Source organism: Pleurodeles waltl, chromosome 4_1, assembly GCF_031143425.1.
Source record: "Pleurodeles waltl isolate 20211129_DDA chromosome 4_1, aPleWal1.hap1.20221129, whole genome shotgun sequence".
NCBI classification, from domain to species: domain Eukaryota; kingdom Metazoa; phylum Chordata; class Amphibia; order Caudata; family Salamandridae; genus Pleurodeles; species Pleurodeles waltl.
Genome location: NC_090442.1, coordinates 917,048,005 through 917,073,880, shown reverse-complemented (window position 1 = coordinate 917,073,880; position 25,876 = coordinate 917,048,005). Strand labels below are relative to the sequence as shown.

The following is a 25,876-nucleotide window of genomic DNA, read 5'->3' as shown; positions in this document are numbered from 1 at the left end:
CCCCTAATACGGACTGCCCGGACTTTCTCCAGGTGGCATGGCACAAAATTCTAGAAATGGACTGTCCTACGATTGTGTGTGGTGGGGTTGATGTTAATGGAGTCATGGACTCAGGCACAGACAAGTCCCCCCCCCCTCTGCCTGATGCCCACATTCTCAGGCAGTCCACCAATTGGCCACTCTCATAGCGGAATATAGATTGATTAACTTTTTACGATCTGGGCATCCAGAGGACAGAGATGGCATTCAACACTATCTTGCCTCAGATTATGATATCCCCTCTCCATCAAGCAGGGATTAGGGACATTGCTTTGAAGACCCTGGAATGTTTCATGAAAGACAGACCAATTACGATAAGCTGCCGCGACTTTTTTAAGTCGCCAGCATATTACTTACCATGTGGTGTCTTCGCACCTTTAGCCAGACTAATCTGTACATTCGGCTTTATGCCTACCTCCTGTGCTGATGACACTCAATTGATCATCCCAGTTTCTAAGAACTGGGAGGAAGTGGCAGACCGTTTTAATCACTGTATGCGAGAAGTCAATTGGTGGATGGGCCTAAACTGGCTTAAATTAAATGGCGACAAAACCAAATTTTGTGCTTCGGTTCTGGCAAGAAATTGCGGAACTCACGCTGGTGGCCATTAGAGTGCGGAGCACCTCTTGCTCCTATCGTCACCACTAGAAATCTGGTTGTTATCTTTGACAACAGTCTCTCTTTCAAGTCACATATTAACCATGTCATTAAAACCAGCTTCTGGACTCTGAAAATGTTGAAAAAGATTTTTCCGTACTTACAAAGGGAGTGGAGAATTATAGTTACTCTGGCATTGGTAATATCTAAATTTGACTATTGTAATGCCTTGATGCTCAATTTGGACAATGCATCACTTAAGAAGCTTCAGCTGATTCAGAACACAGCTGCCCGTTTCATATTAAATCTTCCTCGCTCGGCTTCTGCCAGTGGCAGCCTGAAACAATTGCATTGGCTACCGGTGGCAAAGCGCATTAGGTATAAAACCTTATGTCTGACCTATAAGGCTGTCCATGGAAGTGGATCTGAATATATATCCTCAAGATTACGCTGGTATAGACCCAGTCGGCAACTCAGATCTACAGAAGCCTCCCTGATTCAAGTCCCTCGCACCTATAAGGCTAGAAGGGGGGACAAGGCTTTCGCGGTAGCTATTGCCAAATGCTGGAACTCACTCCCTCTGTTTAGAAGGGAGGAACAAAATTTCTTGGCCTTCAGGAGGTTAGTCAAAACTTGGCTCTTTCCGCGTTAATCTGGTCTTTTAATGTCTTCTTGCTTTCAGTCACTTACTTCGTTCTTTTTGAGCGCTCGGATGCTTCGGCTGGAATGCGTGTTATAAATACCAAATACAAATACTTGTGTCACTGCCTCCTGTAATACCGATTGCGAATCGATTACTGGCTGCTGACCAGAGATGTTGCCCAGGACCAGGCAGTGATACAACTGCCCAGGATGCTATCCGACCATGTCCCCGTGCTATTGACAAACACTGACGAGCACACAGTCACCTGGCGACTGCTTCCTAATGCACTGTGAGACCCAATATTTACAGCTGAAATTAAATCAACTATACTTGAATATTTCACACTCAACTCTTAAACGGTTGACTCCTTGTACGCTCTGGGAGGCTTTCAAAGTCTTTATTCAAGGGGTGTGTATGTCTAAATAACTGGGGGGTGCTACAAAACCTGTGAGTGCATCTCACCGGGCTTTAGGTCAGAACTCCGTGCTTTAGAGAGTTAATACTTCACCACTGGTGACCTGCATGCATTAGCACTCTTCAGAGAAACTCTTGCTGAGTATAACTAGCTCGCTGCCAGAGAGGTCCACCTCTTACACAGAGAGGCTACTGGTAGAGAGTATTGGGAAGGGCAAGGAGGGGGACCATGCTGGTAAGACTCTTGCACAATTGCTCCGCAATACAAGATCGAGCTCATACATAACTGATATGTTTGATGGTCTTGACAAAACCTGCTCTACAACTAGAGACAGCATCAAGCCCGTACTAGAGTATAACATCTCCCTGTGTGGCCTGCCTCCCAAATTTCCATAGCATTTGATGAAGGAAAGGCCAATGTATAGCATCAAATGCTTTTTCAGTGTCCAATGCAAGAAACACAGGGGGCTGTTGCTTATCCCTAATCTCCGCAATCCAGTTGAGGACCTGTCTCATGTTATACCTAGTCAAACTACCCGGCATAAAGACAGATTGGTCTCCATGTATCAGCGTGGTGACCACCTTCAGGAGCCAGGTGACCAATATCGTGGCCAGTATTTTCACTTCCGTATTTAAAAGTGAAATTGAGCAGTATGAATCAACTATCCTTCGGCTTGCCATCTTTGTGGATCATCATGATGATAGCATGTTGGAGGGCTGACTTTAGAGCCTCCTTGGCTCTAGCTTCCTGAAACACACCCAACAAACGGGGCCCCAGTAATCCAGCATTTCTCTTACAGAATTCTGCCGGGATACCATTAGGACTCAGTATTTTCACTAGCCTGAGCTTTGCGGTGCTAACCTGTACCTCAGGGAGCATAATTTCCTCCTCCAATGCTGTCTGCTCCTCAGCTGGCATCACCAGAATATATACTGTGGCCAGATATCCCCTGATGCTTTCAGCGTCCGGCAGAGGGTTCGCTTTGAGGAATGATCCAAAGTATCAAGCATACTCCCCTGCCATATACTTGTGTGGGATGTCCCTGATGGATCAGTGATCTGTCTCACCCATCTAGCCTCCACTTCTCTCCTGCTTAACCATGCCAGAAATGTGCCTGCCCTGTCGCCTGAGTGATATAGCTGATGGTTTGTCGCTAGAACGTGTGTCTTTGCCTCACCCTGCTCTGGGTTGTGGTATTCTGTGTGCTGTATTTTATTCTTTCAGAGGATCTGTTGGTCAACCAGTGCTCCTGGGAACCTCTCTGTACTCAGCAGCTGACTCTAATGCCTTCACGTCCGACCTCACACATATGTTTACACACTATTATGTTCTGCACGCTCTCTAAGGACCGCCTTGTACACCTCCCAGAAAACAATCGTTGAGTCCACTGACTTGTCATTTTCAATAAAGTGCATCTTCGAATCAATCTGGAGCTCACGTGCAATCTATGTGTCCCTCAGTTCCCAGGGGTTCAGCTTCCACTCAGAGCACGGCCTTCTTCCTTTCTTGCCTACACTGACCTATAGAGGGGAGGGGTTGGACTGACCCCATGCCAAATACTCTGACCTGTCTACTTGGTCTTTCTTCCCTGCCAGGGCAAAAGTGTAATCCAGCCTGGAAAGGACCCTATGTAGTCCTGAAAAATATGAATAACATCTCTCTTCAGGGTGATGACGCCGCCACAGGTCCAATGACCTAGTTTGGCCGCAAACCTCGCCAGAGGAGTATTTCACTCAGGCACCATGTTGGTTCCAGATCATCCAGGTCAGGTGCCTCAACATCTTTGAAATCCCAGCACACAACATGCATGGAGGACGTAGTCTCCAGGTGCATCGCTGACACCTTCACCAATGTAGGAACCTGTAACCGAGGGGGCACATACACACTCAGCAGGATTATATTGGTTCTACCTCTGATACCTTGGGCCCCCACGTATTTGCCCTGTGGGTCAACCCATGTCTGCAAGACCTGGAAGAGGGCGATTATTTTTTATCAATATAGCTACCCCTCAGGAGCCCAAGGTGAAATTTGCATGCACCAGTGTTGTGTACGCTCCCCTACCTAAGAAGCGACCCTTTAACTCTAGAAGATGTGTTTCCTGAAGCAGAACTATGTCCAGCCACAGTTGACTGATTTACTGCACCACTAAGCCCCACTTAACCTTGTTTCCTAAGGAATTGACTTTCCATGTCAATACTGAGTATCTCACAGCCTCTGAGTGCCCACACTGTGCCATTGATACTTGGTGTAGTAATGTTTAAGCATGTGCCTGTCTTGAATCCCATGTGCTGCCTCCAATTCAGCCTCCTACCTCCATGAAAAATATAGTACTTGAAAAAGAATGAATGTACCACAGCTACCCTTCCCTGTCTCCCCCGGCCCACCTCCGACCTCCCCCCCACAAGTGTACAACCATATTGTGAAGCACCACTACTCAAGAGCAAGGCTGGAGAGGTCTGTAGCCCACCCCTACCTCCCAACAAATAAACACAACTACCTGAATTTCTATAAAAGATGATGAGGGGGGGTGTCACATCTCCTAGACACACTCGCACCCCGCACCAACCAGGTGACCCACTTACTTCAGTGGAGCCCAGGTGTCCTTGTGTTATGTGGGGGGGAAACATCAGTGCTAGGAAAATGAAGATACACCCCAAGCGTCCACATAGATGAACCACTCTGGGCCCATCCAGCTCACACCCATTTAAAGGTTCAACATGTTCATCTGAGGATCCATCGGCCATATCAGGAATCACTGTGGCTGTATCCGAAGCCCAACCGTTTCTGGCTTCTGGCCCGTGTTAGGTCTCGGCATTAACATCTTCAGTCTGATAGAGGCCTCTAGCTGCAGATTCCTTACCTTTGAATTTGCCAGGTGTCAGGCTGGATCCAGAAACATTTGCTTGAGCAATACCCCCGAGTGTGGTGTTGGGTAGCTTCGTTCTGTTTTGCGTGGCATCGGCTGCGGCGTTGGCACTGGATGTGACGTGCAGTCACTCATATAGGCGCTACTTAGGAGTGCTGGTGTCTGTTCTTTTCTTTCTGTACCAGTTAGCATAGATCCAGGAAGAGCTATCCCTATGTTGCTTTTTGACAGTTTTTTTTCGATGCTTTGTCGAAGATTTTCTGTGAGTGTGTCAAGATGATATCTAGGAAGACATGGTTTAAGCTGTTGGCTCTTATCAACGTGCCATATCGGATGCAGACCCTCACCTAGCTTGCCTATCGTGTTTCGAGCGTGACCACAACTCTAAGTCGTGCTCGGACTGCTGGGCCGTGGCACCCAAGGCTTTGAGGGAGCAGTCCCTTCAACTGCTTGCGGCCTGGCAGACAATGCTATCCGGCACAACTCCTAAGAGGTCACGGGCCTGGTCGAGGTGAAGGTCGCAGGACCGCTCCAGGAGCCCACAGTCCTCTTCTTCCCATTTGAGGTCCTCTAGACACTCAGGAAAGAGGCACAAGAAGAGGAGGAAGTCTAAACGGACTGCGACTTCTAAGTTGTCCGACGCAACAAGTTCAGAAAATTGATGTTCCAAGCACACTTCCAGGGAATCAGTGCCAGATACGACTCCGCACCTCCCTCAGTGTCCGGGTGCTGGAGCTACCCTCGCTCAAGTCAAGGACTTTTTCGAGGCCATGCACCACTATTTCAGCGGGCGGGGCCTTTGTGCCCCATGGGGTCGGAGGTGGCCCCATCAGGTTCTGTGCCAGCTGCTTTGGCCTCTGCTCTGAAGGGGTCTCACGGATCCAGACCAGCACCAGTCATACCCATGCTATCTTCTCTGGTGCCTGTCACAATGCTGATGCCACTGGCACCCATTGTCAGCGCCAGCCCTAATCTGATTCCAGACGATCCAGAGCCAGACGGCGTCGCACAACGCAGATTCTGACGGCACCCACAATTGCCAAATCATTGCCTGGACCTTATTTTCAGCAGCTGGGCATGGAATTAGAGTGGGAGGGCCACCCTTTAGAATACCAGTTAGAAAGGACTATGGACTGGTATGAGGATTTAGGAGAGACCAGTGGACTGAAACTTCTCCAAATACTGGCTTGCTCTCCCTCCACTGTGGCTATGGAGGAGAGAGCTTCTTATGCAATGGTGGTGCTCAGGGCAGCGAAGGTCCTAGACCTGGAACTGCCATCTGTGGCTGTCAAGACGAACATCTTGACTGAAGTGCTTCAACCTGGGGCTTCCACTTCCGAACCCCTTCTACCTTTCATTGAGGCACTTACGGATGTCCTACTGGGAACTTGGTATAAGCCCATCACAGGGGTTCCTTTAAATAGGGCGATTGCCCGTCGCCATCACCCTGCACTGGCCGACCCTGGTTTCCTCATCCTGCATCCACCCCAATTGCTTGGTCGTCCAAGCCTCAACTTTCCATGGCGCATTCCCTTCCAGTCCCTCAGACATGGAATCCAAGAGGATGGGCCAGCTTGGGAAGAAGTGGGTTTCTTCCACCAGCCCGGCATTGAAGTTGGTGAACACCTTGTGCTTATTGGGCTGTTTCCCGCACACCTTATGGAATACGGTTGTGCATGTGCTGCCACAGGTCCCAGAGGAGGACCAGCCCATCATCTCCCAAGCAGTGAAGGATGGGAGAGACCAGGGCATAGCTTCAGGGCGGTGTTTGGGGTGTTACACCCCCTTAATGAATGTATTTTTGATACAACTATAGTTGGGTAGAGGTGATTTCAGCTGGGTATTGTGTCGGTCGGATTTCACCAGGCTGTTTTTACATTCACAAAGACAAAAACACACAAACACTCTCTTTGTTTTTAACTTCCTCAAAAATATTGGTTATTTTACAAAACATTGTGTTTTCTCTTAGTACTCCTAGCAATCGTCATTCCTCCGATCGGCACCCTCCTTGTTGTATAAAGTATTTAAGCATTACATGCCAGCATAATTGTCAGCAAATCTGAGGCTCGCACTCTCTCAATTTTAATGACAAAGCTACGCCCCTGGGAGAGAAGCAGTGATGTTCACCATTTGGTGTGGCCTGGATCCGACTGACTCGCTGGGCAGAGCGGTTTCATCGACAGTGGCCTTACAACGCCACACCTGGCTGAGAACATTTGGCTTTTTAGCGGATGTCCAGGCAAACCTTATGGACATGCCCTTTAATGGGACTCGCTTGGTTGGCAAGAAGGCAGACTCGGTGCTTGAGCGTTTTAAGGACTCTCGGGCTATGGTCAAGTCCTTGGGCCTTTCAGCGACCCCTCACCCACTGTCTGCCTTTTGCCCCTTTCATGGCCACAGAAGGGGCGCACCACAGCACCAGCCCAATGCCAGCCACAGTTCTTTGCAAGCTTCCCAAGCGGTGGGAGTGGTGTCTTCAGACCTAGAGGATCAGGAAGCCAGAAGTCAGCCACCACCCATCCCCCAGCAGATGCAGCATCAAAGCCCTCCTAGTTTGGTTCTGTAAGACCAAGCTTGCCCAGTTGGAGGGAGAACTCAACATCATCTCCCCCACTGGCCGTCCATTACATCAGAAGCTTGTGTACTGCAGATCATTCGGAAGGGCTATGCCCTGCCTTTCCAGTCCTTTCCTCCCCCATTGCCACCAACATTCGAAAGGCTGGTGGAGGATCATATGTCTCTGTTCTGAGAGAAATTTGTGGCTTTCTTGGCCAAGAGAGCCATAGAAAGGGTCCCGATATCAGTAGTAGACAGTGGTTGTTATTCCCGCTACTTTCTGATACCGAAAAAGAATAGAGGACTATCCTGTTCTAGACTTACAGACCATAAATCTCTTTCTTAAGAATGAAAAGTTCAAGATGCTCACGTTGGCTCAGGTCTTGTCTGCCCTAGACCTAGAAGACTGGTTGGTAGGACTGGACTTACAGGATGTGTATTTTCATATTCCCATCCAGCATGCCCACAGGCATTATCTTTGGTTCTAGGTATGCCAGGAGCACTTTCACTTCACTGTGCTGCTACTTGGCCATACCAGTGCCCCTCGGGCGTTCACCAAGGTGATGGTGGTGGTGGCAGCTCATTTGTGCAGATCAGGAGTTTCAGCCACCCCCACCTCGATGACTGGTCATTGAAGGCGAGATCACCCCAGGCTGTCATCTCCTACATCCAGACTACGGTGAACCTTCTGTATTCGCTGGAAGTCACACCTGACTCCCTTCTCAGATGCCGTATTTCATAGGAGCTGTTCTGGAGACAGTGCAGTTTCGGGCTTATCCTCCTGAGCAGTGAGTCCAAAATATTCAAGTTATGATACTGCCTTTTTCCTGGGGTTCGGTGTCACTGACTCCGAGACTTCTGGGCCTCATGGCCTCCTGCATCCTGCTGGTAAATCATACCAGATGGCATATGGGGGCTCTGCAGTGGGACCTGAAGTTCTAGTGGGCGCAGCATCAGGGAAATCCCTCCGGCATGGTCCAGATCTCGGAAGGAACTTCAAAAGACCTGCAGTGGTGGATAATGAACCTCGACTGGCTCAAAGGCAGACTCCTTTCTCTTCCCCAACCAAACGTCACTGTAGTGAAAGGTGCGTCTCTTCTGGGATGGGGCGGCCATCTGGGAGAGGTGGAGATCAGAGGACTCCAATATCCGATGTAATCTGGGCTCAACATTAACCTGTTGGAGATCTGGGTGATCCGACTAGCACTTAAAGCATTTCTTCCCTCTGTCAAGATGAAGTAAGTTCAGGTATTCACGACCAACACCACTGCCATGTGGTACTGCAACAAGCAAGGCAGGGTGGGGTCATAGACCCTTAGTCAAGAGGCCCTGCGTCTTTGGACATGGCTGGAAAATCAAGGCAAAACCCTAGTGGTTCAACACCTGGCAGGTTCTCTGAACACCGGGTGGATTAACTCACCCGTTGATGCCTAATGGATCACGAGTGGTGTGTCCACTTGGAGGTGGTGCAAGGTCTCTTTCAGCAGGGGAAGAGCCTTGGTTAGATCTGTTTTCCTTCGACGAGAGCGCGCAACATCAGCAGTAATGCGCATTGGAGTTTCCAAGGCAGCAATTGCTCAGCGACGCTTTTCATCATGAGTTTCATCAGGAGTGGAACTCAGGCCTGCTGTATGCCTTTCTGCCCATACCACTTTTACCATGAGTTCTCAAGAACATCAAGAATGACTGGGCTGAAATAATCCTTGTGGCTCCAAACTGGGCACAGAGAGTTTAGGCACTCGTAAGGGCTGTCCACTTTAGCCACTTTGCAGCTACCTGACCAACTCTCTTTATTTAAGTCCCCTATTGTAAATAGGTTTCTAAAAGGGCTTGTTCATTTATTTCCCCCTTCTCTTTTCATTATGCTTCAGTGGGACCTGAACCTGGTTCTCACATACTTAAGGTGTGCTCTGTTGGAGCCACTTCACAACTGCCCCCTCAGGCTGCTCACCATCAAAACAGCCTTTCTCATGGCCATAACATCTGCCCGGAGGGTGAGTGAGCGGCAGGCCTTGTCATCCAAGCCTCCATATCTCAGTGTTTCCTGATAAAGTGGTGCTTCGCATCCGTGCCTCTTTCCTCCCAAAGGTGGTAACTCCATTACATTTGGGACAGACTGTCACCCTGCTCACCCTTTTGCTCCCCCTCCTATCTCTAAGGAAGAGGAGCGATTCCATTGGTAGGACCCAAAAAGAGCGTTGTCATTCTACCTTGACCGCACAAAAGCATTCCAGGTGGATGACCAACTCTTTGTGGGATATGTGGGAGCAAAGAAAGGTCAGCAAGTGCAGAAACTATCCATTTCGTGCTAAGTTGTTCTCTGTATTAAAATCTGCTACTCACCGGCTAGAAAACAGCCTCCTGAGGGTTTACAAGCTCATTCCACCAGGGGAAAAGGTTCAACCACTGCATTAGCTCCTGGAGTCCCAGTCCTGGACATCTTTCAGGCAGCAATGTGGGCGTCCCTCCACACATTTGCCAAACACTACTGCCTGGACAGTCGGGTACGCAGGGACGGGCATTATGCCTGTTTGGGCCTGCAGGACTTTCTAGTTTAGGAAAATTGTCCACAGCCCACCGCCAGAAGGATACGGCTTGGGTATCTATTCAAAGGTAAGGAATCTGAAGCTAGAAGTCTATCATATGAAAAAGTTACTTACCTTTGGTAACACATTATCTGGTTGAGACTAAATATAGCTACAGATTCCATACGCCCACGTATGCCTCCCCGCTTTGCGGACTTATTTGAAAGGGTCAATGTGATCACTTTTCAGGGCCCTAGATTTGACGCACAATTGTGAGTTTGCTTCATGGCTATGTGCTCCTGGCGTGGAAAGTCATGCAGAAAGTAATTGACATCCTCGCACCGGGTGGCGCCTATATAGGTGACCGCGATGTCGCATCCGGCGTCAACGATGACACTCAGAGCTGAACTGAGCCATTTGACTGCGCATGCAGGGGTATTGCTCAAGCAAAAGTTGCCTGGGAAATTCAAAGGTAAGGAATCTGCAGCTAGATATTGGCTCTAACAGATAATGCGTTACCAAAGGTAAGTAACTTGTTCTTCTTCAACATCATGGAAAGTGGTCATGAAAGAGCTGCCTCAGCTAAAATGTGTTTTGCCTTTAAGGCTGGATTGCCTGGGGCTTCCTCAAGGCTGTAGATATATAGGTAGGATCTTTTATTAGGGGCTGGTTAGCCCAGTGAAACCATATCATTTTAATATTGTGATATTGGTGGCTACACAGATGAACAATGTCACAGCAGTCAGTGCCTCAACACACTTTGTTGCTAAGGGAACAACAGTGAAAGTTGTTGACCATGTAGAAATATAACTTTGTAAAGAAATGTTGAGAACTAAGATAAAAATGTAGTACTATATTCCATGAATGTTACATTTTGGTGGGAAGATTGATGAGATGAGACCTTAATTGTTACAACATTTTGGGAGGGCAGTTTAGATTAAAATATATCGGTACAGCACTAGTTCAGGATTGAGGTTTAGTGCATAGAAAGGAGAAAGGTTTTGGATACAGAAGAACAGATTAGAGAAATAATGTTATTTCTTGAAGATAATGAGAACAGTGTGCTGAAGTACAGGATCGGTAAAATACACACACAAAAAATGTTTAGAAGCTACGTTCGGTGCCGACCACCGACAGAGTTTTTAAGAGATTCTGCTGCGAAAATGTTTTTCTGTTCAAAATGTTCCTCTTGGTGAGTTGGCATGTACTTGTTTTATTTGGGCATCTCTTAAAACCGAAAAAAGGATTGAAATAGCTGAAGCATGATACCGTTCTCTTAGGACCCAGTGCCTGATGATTATCTCAAAATAACGCTGGCATCAGGGACTAGACCTAGTGCCAAAAGTCTGTCTTCTGTTGCTATTTTTAATTTGCTGCGAAATATTTCGTTTATGTGTAACCTGTAAATGAACACGCGGGGCTCTGGCAGAGTGTATACAGTGTGAAGCTGAAATACACAAAGCGCTCATTCAGCTAATGGCGTGTATCTATTTGTATTCACAATGTACTTTGGTGAGAGATGGCTTACACCCAGAGTTAGAGGTTATGCATCGAAAACAACAGAAAGGTTGGTACGGTTCCTGTCCTTGGGCATGGTCCTTAGTTATATTGATCTCGCATAAAGCAGCTGTTGCGTCAACAGGCCATTGTCTCCTCTTCTGCATGTTGGCACAAGTTAACTACTTTGTCACCAGGGCAAATAGATGTTCACAAAAGAATGTTAGCAAATTATCAATCTAGGGTTGGTCAGGCGGAGACCATCCTCACACTGTGTTACAGTCTACATGTTCAAAGATTTTTGGCCAGACTACTAAAATTTGAAGAGAATACAGCATACTGTGAGTCGGACATCATGTCCTCTTGTTATTTATACATAGCTAATTGATTTGTACTACAAGTATAATTTTGAGACCTCTTTCCTGGGCATTTTACTGATTTTACACCGGCATTCTCTTTCATTGGTATAGTTGGTGAAATCGGGTAAATTGGGGTCTTGCTATTGGTTTGCTCCCCACTTTTTGAAGCTCGGAGGATGCTGAAATGGAGCGAGATAATGAATTCCTTCTAGTTAGGTTTTGATTGATGAGCTTCTCGTTGGTTATTTGTGAGCGCGTCTATTTCCTCTCTGCCTCTTTTTCCTTGCAGCAGGAACATGTTCTGGCTGGTATACATCATCTGCATGCGGATGTGCCTACCAGCATGCAATGGTAGACTGAGCTGAAAGCTGCTGATATCCAGCATTACAAGATGCACACCCTGCACCCAGCAAGCAGTAGACCTTTCCAGTCCCTTCAGGGTTGCTCTCTAAGTATTAGGACAAGTGGCCAAAGGATTCTGCACCACTGCAAAGTTTCACAGTTGTGCCTACACAATATACTCCATTGCCCTGCTAAAAAAAAAAACAGTGCTGCTGTGAGGTGATAGTTCAACTGTTGGGTAGGTTAAAGGAAGTATAATATGAATTCAAGAGAATGGAAGAGTTTACGGGAAGGTGCCCCCTGTCAGTGAAACATGTATGGTAATTACCTAGGGGCATGCGAGCAGAAACAAACAGCTTAGAAACTTTCAGCTGTTTAGCTAGTGTCACTGGTTTCATAAAACCGTTCGTGATAATTATATAAGACTAAGACAAACTTATTCCATTGCTTGTCCATTTCCGGACGAAGATGGACATTTTACTGTATGTACTAGGAGAACGTCACAACTCTGCCAGTTGATCACTAGAAGGTGTCAACTGTTGGTTAACATGGAACTTAGATTTTATCACTGCAGTCATTCTTTAGCTGTTCTTTTGTCACTAGATGTTCTGACAATCACTTCAAAAAAGGTCTATGCACTGTAGTGAATGGGCATTGTCCTTCCCATCGATTCTGAAAGCACTGAAAGTACTTCATAACATTCTGAGAACTACAAAGCCCAGCGGTCTCTGGTGCTAGCATTTGTTTCATTTTTCAAGACTCACAGATGAGGAAGATTGTTATCACCTGTGGCACTCCAGGTTAAACCATCCAGGCTGTATTTTTCCATAGAAAGATATTTAGGCAAAGTTGTTTGTGCATTCAGCGTGTTTTTGACACATCCGTTTGAACCGTGTTTTGCTTGCAGTGCTTTGCTGTTCTTCTAACAGCCCCCTACATCTGATAGGGTTTCAGTGGTGAATCCTGTAGCCTCAGCTCAGGAAGACCATGCCCTTCTGCAGGCCATCAAAGGACTAAAGATGGGACAGGCATGTCTCTTGAGGACGAGGTTGGTGTGCAGGGTTAATACAAGTGACTGCATTTGGTGAAAGTTAGGGTTTGAAGCCATCAAGATTTACGCCTTTTAGCCAGGATTGTACTATTTATGTTTGTTGTTCTTGGCTAGTAACAGTAATTCTGTCTTCAGCAGTGCATGCCATAGATTTCTTAGTAATGCATTATATAATGTCATTAGTAGTCCATTCACAGTGTCCCTAATATTAGAGTCCATAGAGTCCTTAGTCCAGTTCGTAGTGTCTCTTGTATTCTAGTGCACAGCTGCCCAAAGTATTCCAGTCTGCCGAGTCCTCAGCACTACAGTTAATAGTTTCAGTGGCATTCCAGGTCCCAGTGTGTCTAGGCTCCTAAATATTTTCTCCTCTTTGCTTTATCTTTGTGTACGTAAGACCCTAGAATCCCCCCTCTGCAGTACTGCATCTTCTGCAAACCACCTGGCTTGTGTTTCGTCTTGTTCAATACATTTAAATCTAATCTTTATTCTCTGTTTTTAGGTTTTCTTATGAAGGATTGTTATTCTCTTATCATAACGTGTTGTGTGTGAGTCTTTTTTTCAGACTTGACTGCTGGTTTCTCCAACAGGCAACCTCTGACCATCTGAAATCACTCACCTATGGGTCATTTCTTGTCCCCTATTTCCCAATAGTGTGCGTGTTGCTGTTTTCAAGACCTTCTCACTGTTCTGTTCCTGCTGGATTGAAACTGGTTGATTTCTTCACCATTGTTTCCTTGTTTGAGCTTTATGATTCAGGTACAGAGCTTTACTAATTTCTAAGAGCTGGTGCTGTGTGCCACAGTAAAATGAAGTTGCTCCGAGTATATGGAGTTGCTTTGAAATCCTGAGGCCATTCTGTGTATATCACTAGTCTCTGTTGGTCATGTTCATGCTATCTCAGTACTTTTAAAGACATGGGGGGTTATTCCAACTTTGGAGGAGTGTTAATCCGTCCCAAAAGTGACGGTAAAGTGACGGATATACCACCAGCCGTATTAGAAGTTCCATAGGATATAATGGACTCGTAATACAGCTGGTGGTAAATCCGTCACTGTTCCGTCACTTTTGGGACGGATTAACACCTCCTCCAAAGTTGGAATAACCCCCATGGTGTTTGAATGTCCTTTAGTTCAGCAATTTTGGAAACTTGTCTGGGAAATTATTAATAGTACATTCCAAACTAAAGCTCCCCTATGTTTGCAAAAAAAATCGTGGCAGTAAAGTTGATGATTTTCATTCTCTCCCTTTGAAAGGTAAATTATTATTAGATATATTTATTGCAATTGTGTTACAAAAAATCTCACTGTGGTGGAAATATTGTACTAAACTTTCATATCGGGCATGGTGGAATGGTATATGTTATGAGCATAAAATTAAAACTAATTGTTCTCCGAACCCGATGTACATAAAAAAAAATAGCAAACAATAGTTACCACTGACAGAATATTTAGCAAAAACATCTTTATCTTCTGATTGTTCAGTTGCAAATGGCGAAGTTGCTGAATTACCTTAAAGACGTTCATTTCAGTAGACTCTAATCAGAATTAAGAAATAATTTAATATTTTGTTTCATTACGTTGCTATTTGTAGACTATTATAATATTCTATTAGACCTTTTCTTTAGTGCCATCCATTCTCAAGTTCCTTCTCCTTTTCTTTTATGGCTCTTTTTTTGGCTGTCCTTATATGCAAATATTACTGTTCTGAATTATATAGTATTTTACTAATAGTTTTTCATGTTATTGGATGTCTGGACTTGTATGAAACTCAAGAAAAAAGTAAAATATATTATTTGTCATTGAAGTTCTGATGATATAATCCACTGAATATAGACCATTAAGTTACCAATGGAAACAAAAGTGTATTATAGTTGTAAGCAAGGAAACCAATACTATTGATATAAAAACCCTTCATTTTGTTTATTAAACAGTTGGAAATATAAATGAAAATAACTATAGAAAATAGTGATTAAGATGTCAAAGTTTCCTCTTTAGGTCCCCAGGTAGTCGGTGTCGTCAGGCTGGGGGCTGGGCTAAATCAGCCAGTAATATCTTTTGACCCGCTACTGAAGTTCTCTTGTCACGTAACAGGGATCGGTGCCATGATGTCCTCTCCTTGCGGAAGCTCTGCAAGTACAGTCCCTCAGACCAGTCACTTAACTGCCAGGGCTGGACTGCGCTGAATACGCAAGAGCATGCGCCAAGGTCAGAATATTCAACCTAAGGTTTAAAACAGCACCTGCCCCCCGGCTGCAGTGCTGGGTTCAGTATCCATACGGGAAGCTCCATTAAAGGGACAATCTCACTGTCCATTCTGACTGTACAACCGGCCTCGCTCTCCCCCGTACTTGTTCACCAGGGAGGCGCATTGCTCAGTGACCCTGTGTCTCCCAAGATGGTGACCGTAGGCGGCCTGCAGCCTTGCCACCCATCCTCTAAAGCCGTGCACCTGCAGGGCCCAGGCAGGCAGACTCTCACACAATGGCGCTATCTGGAGGTAACTACAACATTTGAAAATATGGATTACAAAGTTAGACTTGAAAGCACACCGTAAACATAAACACCATGAAAAAATATTCACCTACAAAATACCAACAGGCACTTATCCCCCCCAACATTAAACACCAGCCTCCTACTCCTGTGGAAGTGAGTTTGGCTAGATTTGGGAATTTTTAAGACGTTGAAATTATTGTTGGTAGATATTCTTTTATGGTAATTTTTTGTATTTCATCGTTTTGAAGTCTTTCTTCATAGATGAACTTGATGGAAGGCGCCAGCCTTAACTTGTGTATTAAAGGGGGTGACGTTCAGTCTTCCTGAGGCGGAGGCATGGGTTCCGCTCAGCTCAGTTGTACCCCCTGTGAACTGAATGGCTTGTAAAGAGTTGTCTAGAGTCGCCTCAAAGACCAGCCGTGCAGCAGTGACAAAGCTAATTTTGTTAGCATTAAGCGAGTCAAGTAATGCATATTTTACCTCCCACCCAGTCTCTGCTCATTCTTCTTGGCACCAGCCCTCCTCTCCCACGTTGACTTGACTCCCAGCAGAGTTTGTAGACAGCATAGATCGGTAATGTCACCTTCAGTTCTACTCCCGCCCATCCAGGGATAAAGCAGGCATTGGCTTTGGAAAGACTACAGCGAACTTGCTCAGTGTTGCAGACATTAACATATCTATTCCAAATTATTACAGTGATAAGTTTTCTGAAAACTTTGGAAACATCTCATTCACTTTCCTTAGTACATAGGACGTTCTACAAATTATGAAAACATATCAGCTTTCTAGGAGAACACACTTACACTGCGGAGCATGGTTTATTTAAAAAATCTATACATAGAGAAAACGAGACCGAAATGTTGACGTAACAGGGGAGAGAATGACCCCGTCTCTCTGGCAAGTTGTAAATTAGAGTACCGGATACAGATAGCGCCGGACATGGGATTATTTACTCATGGTAGCAGAAATATAAAAGACTAAAGCAAATGGCAGCTGGTTTCATTTAGATGTTAGTACAAACCAGGAGACACTCAGTAAATAAAAAACAAAACACGAGACTTTTCTCTGAAAGGAAGTCGTTCAGTAGCAATGCTGTTGCCATCACTGAGTCAACGAGAGAAGCTTTTGGGACGGGGGGGGAGCGCTACTTGATGTCGGTGTTTCAAGCATCGCGGCTGCTCAGACTTGAACCCACCTCATTAATCTTTAATCCAACACCACACACTCCCTTGCCCCTTATTGCACTCCGGCGGGCTCCTGCTTTCTCGCGTTTTTCCATCGTTCTCATCCTCCCTCTTTCCCCCTTGTGTGTTTTCCTCTTTTGCATTGGCTGAAAGTCTACTGAGGGAAAAAAAGTGATGGTCCCAAAAATCAGCGCTGAACGGCTCCGCCTGCAACCTCCTGCTCAAATTAAGCGTTTACTGCGCCAAAGGAGATTTACTCTATGGCCTGTGGGCGGCTGCGATGAAAAACAGGGCTACCTCACACAGCTGAGCCAGTCCTGCTGATATTAGATAACACCTCGAGTTCCAGTGCTTTGTGCTGTGGAGCGTAGGTTTTATTACACCACGCATTGACGTCTTGGAATGTTGCAACCACACACGAGTATAGATAATCACAACCCTAATTTGAGGCAAAACGTGACATCTTGAGTGAACTGCGATATCTATGACCCAGGGCAAAACAAGGTACTTCTCTGTCCCTAATAGCACGCATGTAAATGTACCATTTGAAATGTGAGGTAAGCAGTGGCACATTTTGGGCACTTCATGTTTTAGGCTACCATGTCTCTTTCTAGTCAGATGATATACAACTGTGCTCTTCATTGCTGGTAAATTGTTTTCCATTCTCCTGTCAGGAGATTGGCTTTGTTCCCTGTGGATGTTATAAATCTCCCTTTTTAAGTTTTGCTAGCTTCAAGTTTGCCTGAAATTCCTCTTCGTGATGCTCTTGTGGAACCTTTATAAATTACGTCTGGATCCAGTCAAGAGTCTGGCAGGAAACCATTTTAAGGACAATGGGTCAGAAGGGTTGAAAGCACTGGGTAGATTTACCAGGTAGTTACAAAACTCCAGAAAAGGAAGGTGCACTGGCAGGGCAGTGTGTGGATGTATGTATGGATTACCCTTTCATATGTAGTGCAGGGGCTGCGGAACCCAGCCCCTGCATGTTCACCGAGGTGCTGCTTGGCATAACCAGAGAGGGACTGGTGAGGGGGTCTGGGCTCTACATAATCACAACTTGGCTGGTAACCGGAGGTGCTGACCGAATGAGGAGTACATGATCAGCAGTAAAACCGCTTTCCTGATAACCTCCCCTTACCCAGATATTTCACTAGTAAAAACCTGGCAAAATGTCCAGCGGGAAAGGGGACAAATGAGAGAAATTACAGCAGAAATTGGGTGTGTAAGCACTGATTTCAGAGGTAATACCCCATTGGTCAGGGGGCAGTGAGCGTACAACCCAGAATACTAAGATAACTCTGTACCTGGAGTTACTGATAACTATAGTATCTGTAATTGTAGATGCTGGAATACCACATCAGTATTCATGGGCCACCTAGAATGAGGGCCATGGTTGATCTTACCAAGTATACCCATATAATTTTACCACAACCTACAAAGAGGAGGTCTGTAGTAACCTGCTTCTGATGGGCACAAGGCATACATGCATTAAGCATCAGTGTATGAACATGGGTGCACATTTATTCACATATGGGCCGATAGAGTACTTGTGTAAATATATACATAATTTACTAATCTTTCCATACTAAAATACTAATATGCTAAATGAGGTTTGCAGTTGGGTAATCATGAGACCCTTCCAGATTTTTGTCAGAGTAGATTTGGGTAATTCATTAGTCAATCACCCAGTCAGAGGATTCAACTCAGAAGATTATAAGTATTTACAAGGTAATCTTGAGAATCTGTAGTTTGGTCATTCCCATGAAGTCATTTTGCCCAAAACATTCGGTGATAGAACATGACATTTTAAGATTAAGATTATCCATATGAAACAACTCCTGTATTATAGAAAGCATGACACAGGAAATTACACTGCTGACTAGGAAGACTCTGTGGGAAGATGCAAACCGGATTCTGGGATGAAACACGAGGCTCATGCTTGCAACAGGGTTTAAGCATTTCCAGGGCAAATTGGGGCAAGAGAGGGAGTGATTGGGTGGGGGGTTACATTTAGCCTCTCTTTTTTTCTAACTCTAACTTTGTTTTTGGGGTGTTACAGAATCCGGCGCCAATAATACTTATACCCCATCCCTTCTAAGATATATTGTAAGGAACCAGTCAATATCCAGTGTTTGCAATGTATATAAATGTAACAGGTTGGGACTTAACATATCCCACAGTGTTGAAAAATATCATGTTTGAGAAAAAAACATTTGCTTTGACTTTCTGTACACGTGGGTGTTTTTTGAACAGGAATTCTGTGACCTAACAAAAAGGCCAATGTGGTTGTTTAATAGTTTTGTGAAGACGTTGCATCCCATTACGTCGGGGTATCTCAGTCTTGCAGAACATTGCCTAGTATAGAGTGGAAAATCTTGTCTAATTCGCTGGATCTCTCCTGCTATGCAGATGTACAAGTGGTCCAGGCAGTCAGTCTCCTATCTTGTCGTGTTAGGACTCACATCTCTACAACAGTTGGACTCTGTTCATGGTTAGCATGAACCTGCTTAGTTGCTGAATGTTTTTACATGTTTATGTGCAATTCAGAATGGATGCGACTGTGGTAGTGTCACTGAAGTAGTTACAGCAGAGTTTTCACGCTTTTGCAATCTTTAGGACATTGTTCAGTAAAATCCTAAGTGGTGCACAGACTGTATGCTTTTAAAGTCTTTATGGAACTCTGCAGAGACAATACAGCACATTATCTAATGACTAAAGAAACACATGGGACCAGGAGGACCAGATCCATGCCAGATTTACAGGATATCTCCATAAAATAAACTTACACACAGTGAATAAAAATGGAGATAATTTACCCTATCACTTGTAATCGTCAAAATGTGGGTAGAACCAGCTCTCCTAGACTATATTGACCACTACTATTGTACAAATTACTGCTTGTTGCAAGCTAAATATCTACATTACATATTATTTTCACTTGTATTAAACACAGCTCACTTGCTAAATTTGAATTTCACGTTCATACAAGGGAATAGCTATCAACAGTGCAGCAGGTGCAGCGCACCGGGACTTAGGTGCCAAAGAGGTCCACTGTACCATTAATTTTAGCTATTTTTCGATACCAAACCAGGGGAATGAGGACCCATTTTTCTTGGTTTCCTTAGGGCCAATGGCATAATTGCTACACCACTGCATTCACATTGTGTAGACAAATGCTTTTATGTCTTTTGTTTTAATTTGTGATGTCTAATCTGTGAAGATGCTAAACGCACAGCTGGTCCCTAGAAGTTCACAAGAGAATAGGGAAACTGCCACTGCCACATCACATTAATCACAGGTACTCACAAAAGTCTCTCAAGAAAAGGTGTATGTTTACCCTTTGATGTGCTCGAGTTTACATATGGCAGTCATATGGAAACTTTATAGTGGAGGTTCCTTCAAGATCAAATAACTTCTGATTTAGAAAGGTATCGCATAAGGAATTGTCCGTTGCCTTCTGTCGCTGCATGCTTTTGATTGTCTTCGGAACAGAATAATTTTGAAGTTAACAGTGACACATTGACTTCTTGTTGTGCAGTTCATGGTACTGTTAGTTGTGAAATGGTGTTCAATGTTGGAGAAATATCAAGAACATGTAAACAGTTTTCTTTAAGAATTAAATAGGTGGCTTAGCCAGGTACTAACCAATGATTCAACTTAACAGAGTTAGTATGACTCCATGCTTTTGAGTCGGGATATGCTTTGGATGTTCTTCGTGCCACTTAAATTCATCTTCATCGATGTCCCGATCAGGATAGGCCTGTAGTCTATCCTTCGGGCACTCCTCATAATAGCTGCGAACGTATTTTCCAACATACCATCCTTTGTATTCCTCTGGCGTTCTGCATTCCAGCCCACTGTAGTTAACGGTGTAGTGGTGCTTCAGCCAGTAGAACAAGTAATGGATGTGGTAGTCACACTTCCAGGGATTGTCACGTAGCCACAGCTGTCTCAAAAAGTACAGATCTTCCAGCACTCCATATTCAAAGTTGTACAGGTTGTTGTTTGATAGATCTAACTCGTGCAGATTGACAAGACCTGAAAAGGCAGCTGATAGAAAAGCATGGAAAGGTCAGTGGTAGTAGTTGCTGAAAATAAGCATTTAAGTCAGTTAAACATATTACTTTGAGCTAGGCGACAATCTACATGTTTACAATGTATCAAAGTGATCACATGTAAAGAACAGTATACTGAGATTATTGGTACCGGAGAAACACAATCAGTAGCCCGTGAAAATCTCACTATGTTAACGCCATCATTGCAAAGAATGTTCGTTTTTTTTCTTTCTCTAAACGTATTTACATACAGTTTCTTCAAACACCTTTGTCGAAGTGTCCCAGCAGGGCATCAGCGAGTTGGGGTTTTAAGGATGAATTTGTGAAAGAGGCAGGATGCCTACCCCTTATACTTTGTGCTGCCTAACACTGGATCCAGGGATACCAGCAAGTATGGGCATGAAATGAAGAATGGAGCGTAGTCCCTCTGTTTTATTAGTGTCATCACAAACAACCAAGCGATGTGGTATAAATTATAAGCTAGTGATCTAATTCATAGACTAATAATAGTTTTGATTACATTAAGTCTATTAGTACAAAATGAGTGTAATACGCGGTTCTATCCAGTGCTTGAAATGGAAAAAATAAAGTGCAGGTACTCTGTGCCAGAGTACCTGCTTGTTTCTGAGAAGTGCCGGTACTCTCCAATTCAAAGTATTACGTTTTTCTTGAGATGTGCCGGTACTCTCTCTCTCAAAATAAAAAAGTGCCGGTACTCAGTACCGGACAGTACCGGCCCATTTAAAGCACTGGTTCTATCTACTAGCTCTATTGACTATCATTAATCATTAAAAAAAAAGCCCAGGACCCCATGGGTTTATAAAGATTATCACATTGCTGCATAGTTGTCTATGATGCACCCTGGCTCTCTTTTACAGTTTACGGGAACCTTCATCAGGATATGAGCACTGCCAATTGTGAAATGAATTGGCACTGTTTTTTGCCTGCAGCATAGCCAATATTTGGGTAGATTACACACAGCTGTAATGCAGACACTACAAGTCTGTAATTCTGAAAAATCCCAAGACTAAATCTAGTGGGCTGTTTTGCGATGTAAGAAGAACGAATCTACAGGAGTAACATGCTGTCAAGCTATATTTTTCATAGTGAGAGACTCATTCAGTATGCATCAAGTTAAAGTTTCTTTCCCCAAACTGTTCACGCTGGAATGGAGAAAAGTAGCCTAGAAGCACAAAACTATAAAATGTTGTCTTCAACAGAAACTACAGAGCAGCCACAAAAAAATCCTGCTGAGAGCTATCTCTGGTAATATTGTTGAAGAGGGAAGAGTCTGATGGCCGGAGCAGGAGTCTAGCAGGCTGTGAGAATATGAACAGCACAGGGTATAACTAGTGGGGTGGCCATCTTGTTCTCAAGGTCCCTCATCTATATAATGTTATAATACGAGCCAGAGACTTTTATCTGTTGATGGATGCAACAGCTGATAGATCGACCATGATGAGGGGGTCATCAAGGGATATTTCGGGCGACATGAAGGACCTGGCTAAGGAGTTGGGCCTGGTAACCAAATAGATAGCAAAGCACCAAGAGGAGAAGGACTTCTTCTTTTATTCAGTAGTGTGCCACACATACTTCAGAATAGACATGAGCCTATTGTCCTGTCATATTGTGCAGGGGATTAGGGAAGAGGAGACTGGTATCATCACTGTCTCTGACCATACCAAGGTAGATGTAAAGATCAAAGGATGACCAAACTTGGACAGGTATAAATGCTCAAGGTGGGACAGATACATAATGCAAAATACTGTCAAAAGAGCAGAGATCTATCTTTATAAGATTATGGATGCCTACATGTAATTTAATAATACACCAGATAGACCTAAAGAGGTCCTTTGTGACGCTCTGTCTAGTTTTAATAAGATCAGAGTTTCCCTGGGGATAGCAATTTTTCTTAATACCTTTGGTGACGTTTGATGAATCTGCAAAAAAAATTCATCCATCCTTGCTCTTTCCTGCATAGTTTTGCATTGATTTGTCAAGCAGGGGCCATGAAAAATAGGGGGGTCGGTCTTAAAAGTGCAACTTCCCATGTTAATTCCCCTAGGAAACTTTGCTCTCCAATACAGTAAAGAAAAATAGCTTAACAGAATTTAACAAAACTTGGCAAAAAGTTAGAACTTTACTCAGAAAGCAGGCTTTGTTGTGATTTGGTGTAAATCCGTTCAGCTGTTTTCTAGAAATTAGTGTTTACAGAGGGGCTCTGGTTGGGCATGAGGGGGTTAACCCTCAGAAAAAGTTAGGTATATCTGGATTGTTGGTGCCATGGGAGTTCTGAAGTGCCAAAGAATTCCAAAAATGTCCGTTTGTGATTGGCCAAGGGAACTTTTCTCTACTCAACATGATTTCATTGGCCTCAACATTGATCAGAATGTTGCAACTGCCATTCTTGGACTCGGTCCCTAAGTTCTGAATTTCAAGAAAAAATGTCACATGAAAGGGCAGGATGAACACACCCTCACCCACAGCCCCACAAGTAATTAAAATAAAGTCAGCAGTACTGCTCATCCCAGAGCCTACTCCCATGTGGTACCCCAGTACTGAAAATAATAATAAAAAAATGCCATGGGCAGCCAAGACTTGGTATCCCTTACAGATTGCCCTGGGCCAACCTCCATTCGGTCAAAAGTCATGTGCAGCAGGGGTTGGCCATCCTAAAGTGGGCTGGAGAAATTCCTGAATTACACGGTCAGGCTTAGGGCGGATGGGGCAGGGCCTGACTGAAGCCTGTGCACAAGGTATGTTCACTCCTTGGTGCATGGCTGCTCACACAGGGGAAAGGGTGCAGGGCGGCTTAGGGGAGGGATTTGGGCTGATGTTATTTTATTGGGGCGAAGGTTATTTTGGTACTACAGCACTCCCATGACACTGGGCAGGAGCTACCCCAGACATTATTGGCAAAATTGGTATTTGCCAGTTCCTACAATTTAAACAAAAAAAATACAATAAAAAGGTGTCTAATAGTGAGAATGGAGTGTCTCAAACAACAGACTATGGGGGTCATTTTGACCCCAGCGGGCGGCGGTCGCCGCCCGCCTGGAGGGAACCGCCATATGGCCGCTCCGCGGTCGAAAGACCGCGGAGGCCATTCTGGCTTTCCCGATGGGCTGGCGGGCGACCGCCAGAAGGCCGCCCGCCAGCCCAGCGGGAAACCCCTCCCCACGAGGAAGCCGGCTCCGAATGGAGCCGGCGGAGTGGGCATGTGCGACGGGTGCAGTTCGCACCCGTCGCGTATTTCAGTGTCTGCTAGGCAGACACTGAAATACACAGTGGGGCCCTCTTACGGGGGCCCCGCGGCACCCCCTGCCGCCATCCTGTTTCTGGCGGGCGAACCGCCAGGAACAGGATGGCGGTAGGGGGTGTCAGAATCCCCCATGGCGGCGCAGCAAGCTGCGCCGCCATGGGGGATTCCAAGGGCAGCGGTAAACCGGCGGGAGACCGCCGGTTTACCCTTTCTGGCCGCGGCAGAACCGCCGCGGTCAGAATGCCCTTTGGAGCACCGCCGGTCTGTCGGCGGTGCTCCCGTGGCCGGTGACCCTGGCGGTCACCGGCCGCCAGGGTCTGAATCAGGCCCTATGTCTTATTAGTGTGTGATGCGCCCTTTGAGCTAGAACTGGGTACATTCTTTTAAGTTACTTAGGAAGATCCTGTTTCTTTCTGCTGTAAATGTTTCCCAGGTGCCAGCCTGACCCAAAAACTTTTAATAGCAGTGGTCCTTTGCCGCTAGGTGACACCCGACCACTCTGCTTAGGCTTTATTCCACCACGTAAGTAACATAGTGGAGCCGCATATAACTGTCACCCTTGGGCATCAATGTCAGTTCTTTCTTTACATCCCTTTGAACACAGATCTGGAGCTCTACTCTCACTTTCGTCGGTCTACCAATGACTTTCAAAAGCTAAATCTATTGTGAAATGGAACGTTGTCCCCTTCTAAATCTATAGGCTTCAGACCATGTTGGAATTGCAGAAAACAGATGTCAGCCATGGACCCACATGATGTGTTTCCGTTGGACTCGGCGCATGACTTCAAAGTCATGCAATGAGTGTGCCCTTATGCACCAAAAGGCAATCCAGGACCATGGACACCGGAATAAGTAACAGGCCTCACGCAAGTCTCATCTTTGCTTCAAGTCTAGGGCCAGAACCCATTGCCCCTCCCGAGGACGCTCCTGCAAGAAGTCTTCTTTGCAGTTGATGTCCTTTTGTTAGTTGAAGTCCAACTGAAAATATAAGATGGCAGAGCCAGACTCGACCCCATGCCGCCCTCTCTATCAAAAGAGAAGTTGCATGGGCAGAAATGTGCAATCGATCTAGCTCCTGATCTCCAATTGAGTAGCCAGTTCTGCAGCTGATCTTGATATACCCGAGTTCCACAGGCTGCAGCAGGTCAAGGTCTTTAAAGCTGCCATACTATGTATCTTTGGCACTCTTCCAGCTCCTTCTGGAGTGCCTTGAGGCACCAAGGTTGGCAGGAGCCTTTAGTCAGGTTACCATTGATGAATCCATCTTCAGCTGTGTCTGAACCCCTTGGACCCATCTCTAGTTCAACCTCAAACCGGCATATGCTCAACCCTGACTGAGGTCATGCTCCACATATGCTGCAGTGCATCCAATCCTCACAATACTCATGTCTGATCCTACGTTTCCACTACCTCAGCGGCTCCATTGTCTTTTTGGCTCAGTTTCTGACCAGAACTTGTCACCACTCAGAGATGACGATGACAGGATGGAGATGTTCTACCCCCACTAAGATGATAACAGCCTTTATGTGGACTTAGAGAAGGCCAATTGACCAGATACTTCACCTGATGCAGAGCTGAATTTGCCTCTTGGCTCCCTCCTTTGTTGTGACAATTCAATGAGTGGTTTGAGCCTGGAACTAACAACTTCCTTCCTTTGAAGTCAAGACAAATGTCTTTCACAGAGGTTGTGCAACCTGGGCCAGCCTCATATTAGCCCCTGCTTCTGTTTAATCAAGCCTCCAGCAACATCTTAATGGGAAATTGGTCTAAGCCTGCTGGCGAATAGGCAGGTGTCCAGACTTCATAGCCCACAGACCAGCTCCTTATGGCCATGATTTCCTAACACAGCATCCTACTCCAGAGAGTTTAGTCGTGTAGGCTTCCACCAGCAAGATGAACCCCAGTTCATTCGCAACGATCCTGTGGACAGGGAGTTGAAGAAGAATGATGCATTTGAAAAACAAATGTTTTCATAGAATAGCCCCCGCTGATG

General features: G+C 45.3%; 2 protein-coding genes across 2 annotated transcripts in view; one reads left to right on the top strand and one right to left on the bottom strand.

The window, feature by feature from the left end:
• FBXL13 (F-box and leucine rich repeat protein 13) overlaps positions 1-25,876 on the top strand; it is a 1,108,093-nt gene that overhangs the window by 294,609 nt on the left and 787,608 nt on the right. The window lies entirely within an intron of this gene.
• The window catches only part of LRRC17 (leucine rich repeat containing 17), a 182,763-nt gene continuing 176,109 nt past the window's right edge, over positions 19,223-25,876 (bottom strand). Inside the window, exon 4 of the mRNA XM_069229684.1 lies at positions 19,223-20,616. Coding sequence (XP_069085785.1) covers positions 20,219-20,616 — 398 coding nt within the window. The 3' untranslated portion in view covers positions 19,223-20,218. The remainder of the gene's footprint in view (positions 20,617-25,876) is intronic.